Source organism: Narcine bancroftii, chromosome 1 (assembly GCF_036971445.1).
Source record: "Narcine bancroftii isolate sNarBan1 chromosome 1, sNarBan1.hap1, whole genome shotgun sequence".
NCBI classification, from domain to species: Eukaryota; Metazoa; Chordata; class Chondrichthyes; order Torpediniformes; family Narcinidae; genus Narcine; species Narcine bancroftii.
The window spans coordinates 116,928,857-116,937,918 of NC_091469.1; the positions used below are offsets into that span (position 1 = coordinate 116,928,857).

The 9,062-nt window shown below is 38.9% G+C and overlaps 1 protein-coding gene across 6 annotated transcripts in view; it reads left to right on the plus strand.

Moving 5' to 3' along the window:
• The window catches only part of LOC138763083 (transcription factor TFIIIB component B'' homolog), a 135,335-nt gene extending 129,194 nt beyond the window's left edge, over nucleotides 1-6,141 (plus strand). For all 6 annotated transcript variants that reach the window (XM_069936683.1, XM_069936710.1, XM_069936700.1 and 3 more), the window contains one exon: nucleotides 3,102-6,141. In XM_069936683.1, coding sequence (XP_069792784.1) covers nucleotides 3,102-3,257 — 156 coding nt within the window. In that variant the 3' untranslated portion in view covers nucleotides 3,258-6,141. The remainder of the gene's footprint in view (nucleotides 1-3,101) is intronic.
• Nucleotides 6,142-9,062: the final 2,921 nt, after the last annotated feature.

Here is a 9,062-nt window from a genome sequence, read left to right on the forward strand (position 1 = left end):
CTTCCTCAAGAGTTTGGACAGGATTGGTATGACTTTGGAAACCTTAGCAAACTTCTATGCATGTGTTGTGGAAAGTGTGCTGACTCAGCTGCATTGTGGCCTGGTATAGGGGCACCAATGCCACTGAGCGGAAAGCCCCATAAAATGTAGTGGACTCAGCCCAGTACATTACAGGCAAAATTCTCCCTGTCATCAAGGAAATCTACTTGGAACACTACCATCAGAGAGCAGCAGCAATCATCAAGAATCCACACCACCTAGAACATGCTCTTTTCTTGCTGTTTCCATCAGGAAAGAGGTATAGGTGCCATGAGACTCGTACCACCAGGTTCAGGATCAGTTGTTACTCCTTCACCATCAGACTCCTTCAAACTCAGAGACTTGTTTAAGGACACTTCTTTGTACTTTATTTATTACGGAATTTTTTTCTGTTTTGTACAGTTTGTTTGTTTGGATTTTATTCTTTTCTATATGGTATGTATTTTGAACTTTGTGTACAGTTTACAGTTCCAGAATAAGTGGAAATTCTGCCTGGCCATCAGGAAAAAAAAATCTCAGGGTTGAATGTGAACTTTTCCACGCATGCTGAGTTCTCCAGGTTCTCATTTTTTTTAATTCTAGATTCCAGCATCTGCAGTTTTTATTTCTCTAACCTTTACCTTTATATGCGCACATTTTTAAATTTGGAATTTTATAGTTTTGATTACGTTGAAGAAATAATCAATGGAGGCAATTAAATAATTTGATTCTTTTTCTTTTGCTTGGAACCAAATGGCCAGATCTCCCTTCACACTGCTCATTCATTTCAGTCATGACTAACCTGCAATGATTTTTTTTTAACTAGATAATATAAAAATATTATTGTAATAGCATTCATAAGGCTGGCAATTTAATATTAGATTTGTGGTGAATCTCTGGTAAGCTTGCCTGTCTCCCCTCTGGCGAGCCTTGCTGGACTAACATTGGCTGTGCATTATCTCTACCGTTAAGGACACTCCCCTTGGATATAACTGTATATGCATCCATTGTCTTTCATTATTGTACCATAAGTTTCTGCTAATAAAAGCCATGATTATTGTGGTCATCATAAAGATGACAACATCATCTTTGTCTACTTCATCAACTGGCATTACAATTTTATTAGCAGAAATGGATGCAGCCCTTGGGCCAGAGCGGCTGATAATCAACCAGTCTGCCCCGAGGGCCAGAGAAATTTTCAAGCACTGGATTGCTTGTTTCGATTACTACATGACTCGAAACAAAGTGGTCGATGAGGCGATACATTGGGGCCTCCTGAATTCCCTGCTGGGTGAAGTCCCCTTTGCCTTAATACAAGGAGCTATCACTCTGGCTATGGCCCGGGAACATCTGACTGCTTACTACACGGCACCACGGAACGTGGTGCATGCTCGACACCAGTTGCTGACTAGACGCCAGAAACCCGGGGAAACTGATGCTGCCTATGCTCTAGCCCTCGACTCACTGGCAAACGAATGTGATGTCAGGGCAGTCATGTGCAACAACACCGCAATGCCTTGAAGCTGGATACTTTTGTCAACAGAATCGACTCCAGTTACATCCGTTGGAAGCTGCTGGAGACAGAGCCTTTAACCTACGATCGGGCAGTCACTCTAGCCAAAACACTGAGAAATGCTATGCGGTCCAGTGAAATGCTAGAAACCAAAGGAGAAACATCCAGGAGTGCTGGAACCCCGAAGGAAAGAAAAGGACGAACCCCTGGCAAATTCTACTTCTGTGATAAGAGCTGGCACCCCAGACAGAAGTGCCCAGTCTGATTTTCTACCTGCAGCTATTGTTGGAAACTCGGTCACTGCTAAAGCATGCAAGGCGAAAAGTACTCCCACTGATAAGAAAGAGAAGCACCACGAAAATTCATCCTGGAGCAGCGGGAATGGAAGACAACTGTGAAAAGGAGGAATCTTCAGACGAGCTGACTGAATCAGTTTCAAGTGACGGTGAGGTGAGATCAACACGAAGTTCCCCTGTGATTGACTGTAAAACTTTGGGGATGTTACGGACTGGAACGGTTGACTATGAAGGGGGAGGTGAATGGGGGAGTACTGACGGCTACATCCACGAGAAAGTCGCCAAAGCCTTAAATTTGCGGAGATATCCAGCAAACCGAAAGATCTCGATGGCTTGTAGTGAACTTACAAAAACTGTATGGGACAAGTGTAAAGTTACTTTAAACTTGCAGGGACATTGCCTTGCTGATGTTTGGCTTTTTGTAATGCCTGAGCCAAAATTTAGTGTTAAATTTTGATGGGTCACTACCTACACTTACCATCCCCCATGCAAGTTACTGTGGTCTGTCCACATTAAAGATCAAAGCTCCCTCCCTTTTCAGTGATTTATCCCCTGAGTGTCGGCCCATCGCTACTAAGAGCCATTCTTACAGCAAGGAGGATCGTTAGTTTATCAAAGCTGAGACCCAGAGATTGCTTAAAGAGGGAGTAATTGAACCCAGTAAGAGTCCGTGGCGAGCCCAGGTGGTAGTTTTGAAAAATCACACTAAGAAATGACTGGCCATTGACTACAGCCAGACAATCAACTGTTACACTAACCTGGTGGCATTATTGTACCATAAGTTTCTGTTAATAAAAGCCATGAATATTGTTTGACCGCATCGTCTTTGTCTACTTCATCAACTGGCACTCCAGGAGTTTATTTCAAAGTTTGATTAAAATACCTGAAATAGATGGCCTAGCAGTGCACTTTTCTTTCCATCAGCACATTTCTCAATTTCTCGGTAACCTGCAAACAAGAAATCAACCCCTGATCCAGATAACTTAATATTCAGGGTCATGTTTGTGTATCTAACCCTTGGGTTTTGCCTATGACTATGGTGAGCTATGGATTTTGCATTTGTGTCTACCAATGCTTAATGGAACCAATGAAGATTAGAATGACGAGCTCTTGGCTTGGTAAGATTGATTGGAAAGTAGATACTCAGTGATAAATCTTGTTTAGATTCAAGGGTTTGCTTGCAAGAAAAGTGAGTCCCACTGTTCTTTTGGCATGCTGATAGTGACTACTTTCAAGTGTGGCACATGTTATTACTTGTGTCTCTTACTTTGCAGGTGAAGTGTAACTCATCATTACAGAGTTGGCAGTCAGAATCCTACACAGAGGAAGCCTGCTGTGCAATGGAACAGGACACGCATCAAATGCTGCCAACAAAAGTTGCTGAATATTTCTTCAGTGACATTTTTACAGAAGTGGATGAACAGGAATGAGGAAGAATGTGTGTAAAGAGGCAAATTTAATTTGTATGGATACATCAGAGAATAATGTGATTAAGTTCTTGACTTAATCACAGAATTAGGGTAATGTAATGTATGAATCTGCACAAGTCTTGTTTGCTTTTAGTTTCACAAAGATCTCCTGCTACAGTCCATCCCTGAGTTGTGAACCCCTGACTTTGGCATATCCATCTGTGTGAATGAGCTCCCATAGTATTATTAAATTCAAACATCCAAACTGCAGAACTAAATTTTCTCTCTCACTTCACTTTTATTAATTGTACTTTTTTTAATCAGTCATTTGTGATTTTGATGCCCCTCATTACAATACAGTATGGTTACCATTGAGGAATTTTTGTGCATTTTCTAGCATAGTCACAGCTTATTTATGGACATCTGTAAAGGCAGAAGGCAGTTATTACTCAGGGATGGCCTGTAATATACTTTGAGACTGATTGCTATGTGGATACAATCTGTTGGGCAACCACTTTACAAAATTCACAGAATTAGCCTTTCTTGAAAGGATGTATCAAGATTTTACAGGGTAATTTATTGTATCAAAGTTTTACTTATTCACTATTTCAATATGTTATAAATTCATTCAGTAGAATAAAATCTATTCTGTAAATAAGCAGTTTTGTACAATATTGAAGACATTTGTGTTCTCTGAATGTGAATAATGCTTTTGTTGTAACATATGAACTTGACCAATTGGAATATACACGTAAACAGTGGCAACTTAATTTACCTTTTGAATAGATGTAAATTTTATACAGAAAGGGACATACAAGAGGTATGCTTTCTCATATTTCTGTTTATTATATGAACTTATTCTGATATTGACTTTCAATGAACAGAACGCGTATGACGTCAAAGTATTGCACTTTAATATCCAAGTAATTAATCAGGATCACTTTTAAGTAAGATAACTAGAATCCATAATCATATGGGTTATCATGTATTTCACCAATGCATTTACTCTTGTAAGAAAAATTATTTGGATGCCGTTTGTTTTTGTTATAGTGATTTGAAAATCATTATATTAAAGCAATAAATAGCGGAAACTAAATCAAAAAGCTTGATACAGAGAAAAGCAATGATTGTAGATAGGCTAATTGAAAATGATAAATTATATTAATGAAGTAATACAATGACATCTTAAAGCTGCAAGATAAAAGTATGCAGTAACATTTCAGATTTTTAGTGCAGATTTTGGAGGGAGAGAGGTGGAATGGAGACAAGATAAATTTGTGTATAAATTATTACAAAAGTAGCTGATTATTATTATTTGATTCTGCAGGTTTGTTTTAAACAGTTTGGGATGCAAGTCAGTAAATACTAGAGGATGAATTTGCAATAGACTTTTCTCATTTTCCACATTGTTGCAATTAGAGTATTGTTCAACTCTGATGAATGGATCTGAAGATGAGGGGTTTTTTTCATCTCCCCTTTTATCCTTGAATGTGCCTTGTCCTATTTGCACATTCATGGCACTTGGTGTTATTCCTTTCAACCAACTAATAAAGACAAATTTGCAAGTGTGCATGTGAAATTAACAGCTACACTGTGAGGCTAATTTTAGTATTTACTGATTGATTTAAGGTTAAAGTTGTAGCGTGGACTGAGGATTTTTTTGCATGTCATACATGTCAATAATGAGACACACAAGTTTTCTTTTTGTGAAATTACCTGATCTTGTGTTTTTGTCTTTTAAATGTATTTGCGTACTTTTGGCCAAACTTTAGTTTTGTTTGTACTCAGTTTTTTCAACTGCCTTCCTGAGGTGCATTTCAAAAATAATCTATTAAATATGCTCCTTTCGTTAACATTATGGAAATGTGATGTGCTGTTAATCAGTCGTTTGAAAGGGACATAATCACACTTGCAGATAATTTACCTCATTTCCTTTGTCTTTGAATTACTAATTAATATTATCCTACTCAGGTGGCTTTGATATTTTTGATTACTTAAATATTGGCAAAATATTGAGATTAAAAAAAATATTTTGAAGTAATCAAAATGTCAATTTGTTAACTGACCTAGCTGCAGACCACATTGCAGTGTTAACATTTGCAGATACAGTAAAACTCCCACTATCTGGAATTCAAGAAACAGGCAAAAAAATTGTGGAAAATAAATAGGTTAAAAAATATGAACCTTAAAATTGGCATGCTTTGCTGTTAGTTCACCAATCTGTGCAACATGCAATTTCAAGTAACCAGAAAATTCACTTATCCAGCATCTATCAATCCCCACAGGGGCTGGATACCAGGGGTTTTACTGAACTATTAAAAAGGTGAGAGAGAAGAAAGAAACCCATTACCATCATTACTTGTTCCTCAAGCTTTCCAATTTCAGTTGTAGGTAAATTACATTCATCTATAATAAATTATAGATTTCATCTGGCTAAGGCGTAACTGTTTCTTGACCATGAATATTTTGTCTTGTATATTTTCATTAATATTTGAACAAATTGAGTATCCAAAGTACAGACAAGCTCTAAATTATGACCATTAATTGGAGTGCAGTTTTGACAGCACTGAGAACGAGTTGAAATTAATCTTAAAAAACAGGAAATAAACTTAGTTATGTAAAAGGTATAGTTATGCTCATTTTTTAAAAAAAAAGAGGTTTTAAATTTATCTTGCCTTTGAAAAACAGCTGGGTCAGTTGCACAAGCCAATAATCCATGTGTAATTTACTGTTGTGGTTTTGTCTTCACTTGGTGGCAAATATGTATGTAGTCTTTTTGTGAATGACAATGTCATTTCAGCATCTTCCTTGTTTGGAAGGAATGTTAAAATATTTCTGCACAGATAGGTTCGTTTGTGGGCTGCTTGTATATTCTATAAATAAAGATGTGTATAATTTCTGTTTACGCCAAGTTAAGATTATTGAGACTTTTAATCTTCCAAAATTCACTACGTTATGTTTCAAATTGTTGAAGGCTGTGAATATCGAGTTGCAGTGGTAGACTTTACGGGTGATATTGCTATTTTTTTTTGTTTTGCCTTTTTTTTTTGGTTTATTTCAGATAAAAACTAAATTTTGACAAGATCCTTTAGTAATTAATGTGGCAGTTAATAGGTCATTCTATTAGTATGTTCCATTTTCCACAGCATTTTTCTTTTCTCTAAACCCATTCACTTTTAAAAAATTATTTACTTTTTGATATTTGAGCATCACTGGCAAAGCCACCATTTATTGCCCATCTCTAATTCCTCTTGGAAAGCCATCTTGAACCATTGTGGTCTTTTGGATGAAATTACTTGAAAATTTCAAATGAAGAAGGAGGACATTGTGAACTTAAAGGGAAAAACCTTCATTGCAGGTTTCCTTCTATGTCTTAGGAAGTGGTTTGAGATTATCAAGACAATAACAGCAGTACATTTTGTAGATCTTGGGTACTGTGGCCATGCTATCCAAGTTATGGAGGAAATAAATATTTAGGGTGATGGTTGGCTGATAATCAATTGCTTTGTGCTGAAAGATGTTGAGCAGCTGCAATTTTGGACTTGCAATTATGCAGATGTATGGAGAGTTTTCCATTGTGTTGCAAACTTGTGTTTAGCTGATGGAATGTGATTTTCCACAGTCTTTGACTGCTTAATAGCCACAATAATTTTAAATGTAGACATACAGCGTGATAATAGGCCCTTCCTGTCCATGAATCTGAACTGTCCAATTGCACCCAATTGACCTACAAACCCCATACATTTAGAAGGGTGGGAGAAAACTGGAGAACACAGAGGAATCCCACTCAGACACGGAGAACATACAAACTCCTTATAGACAGCGCCGGATTTAAACCCCGATTGCTCGCGCTGTCACAGCATCGCGCTAACTGCTACACTGATGGTGCTGCCTTTATTTGTGTGGCTAATTTGTCTCTTGATAGCAATGGACATTGCCTGGTTCTTGATTTAAGTGCTGCTTGCTACTTATCTGCTAATGCCTGAATGTTGTCTAAGTCTTGACACAAACAAACATGAATTATAAATGGAATTGATCAATATGCAATAATCGGTAAACATTCATACTTCTGACTTTACGATAGAAGGCAGGCCATTGATGACATGAATGAAAATGGATGGGTCAAGGACACTCTTAATTTTAATTTGGACATTCAGCCCACAGGCCCATGCTGCCCAATTGACCTACAACCTCCAGTACGTTTTGAATGGTGGGAGGAAATGGAGCAGCAGCAGGAAATCATGCAGGGACTGAGAGAATGTACAGACACCTCACAGACAGTGCTGGATTTGTAACAACTTTGCACTAACTGCAAAGCTAACAGTGCTGTCAAACTAGTCTTGAAGCAATGCACTTGGGGCTGTGATAATTTTAATCAAAACAAAAATGATGAACTCAGCAGGGTAAGAGGAAAAAAACCAGGAAGGTGTCTAAATTAAAACACTGTGTAGAAGAGGAGAATTGGTAGGGGGAGGAGTACAGACCAACAGACAAAAGATTGATGTTCATGCCATTGGATTGGAGGGTGCCCAGAAGGAATATGAGGAGTTGTTCCTCCAATATGCAGGTGGTCTCATTTCTGGTAGTGCATGAGACCATGGATAGATATGTCGGCCACTGGGAGATCCCCACTATTGAGGCCAATAGTGCTGAGGTGCTCAACGAAGAGACCTCCAAGTCTGTGGCCAGCCTCTCCGATGAGGAGGAGACCATAACAGAAACACTGGATGCAGGAGCTGACCCCTGCAGATTGACAAGTGAAGCATTACTACACTTGGAAGGACTGTTTGGGGTCCCTGAATGGTGGAGAGGGAGGAAATGTGAATGCAAGTGCAGCACCTCCTGTGGTGCGAAGTGAGGAGTGGACGAGGAGGGAGGAGAGGGAAACGTCTGATGGTGGGATCACGCTGTCGGTGGTGGTAATGGCAGAAGAAGATGTGTTGGTTCCAGAGGCTGGTGGGGTGATTGGTGAGGACAAGGGGAATCCTGTCCTTGTTATGCATGGGGCCCAGAGAAGATAAATGAGTATTATAGGATATGTGAATGTGGGCTGTTTATTGTCATAGACAGGAAGTCACATCTTTTGTATACGGAAGACAACTCAGATGATCTGGCATGGAAGGCTTTGCTTTGGGAGCAGATGTATTGGAGAAGGAGGAATTGAGAGAAAGGAATGGTATCCTTACAGGGACAGGGTGTGAAGAGGTGTAGTTGAGGCAGCATGGAAGTTGATGGGTTTTGTACAAGTCTGAAGAGTTTGTCTCCCAAAATGGAGACAGAGAAGGGAAGAGTGATGCTCAAATTTGACCAAGTGAATTTGAAGTCAGGTTGGAAATTTGCAGTAAAGTGGATAAAATCAACAAGCTCATGATGGGTGCATGAGGCAGCACCAAAGAGTTTCTCGATGTAGCAGAAGAGGAGTTTAGTATGCTTGTAGCATTGGTTCCTCCACATAGCCAGGCAGGCTGCTGTGCCCTGTGTGATGTTTGGCTTTGATTTAAGATTTATTGTTAAGAGTACATATCTGACATCACATGCAACTCTGGGATTCTTTTTACTGCAGAATTACCACTTCGCAGTGGTGCAAAAAGATAAACAGATAATGAATGTAAACAAACTGCAATATAGAGAGAATTTAAAAAAAAAAGTCAATGAAGTGCACAAGTAAGCGTCCTTAAATGAGTCTCTGATTGAGTTTATTGTTGAAAAATCTGATGGAGGGGTAGCAGCTGTTTCTGAACCTGATGGTGCAAGTCCTATGGCACCTATACCTCTTTCCTGATGGTAGCAGTGAGAACCAAGTGTGTGCTGGGTGGTGTGGATCAA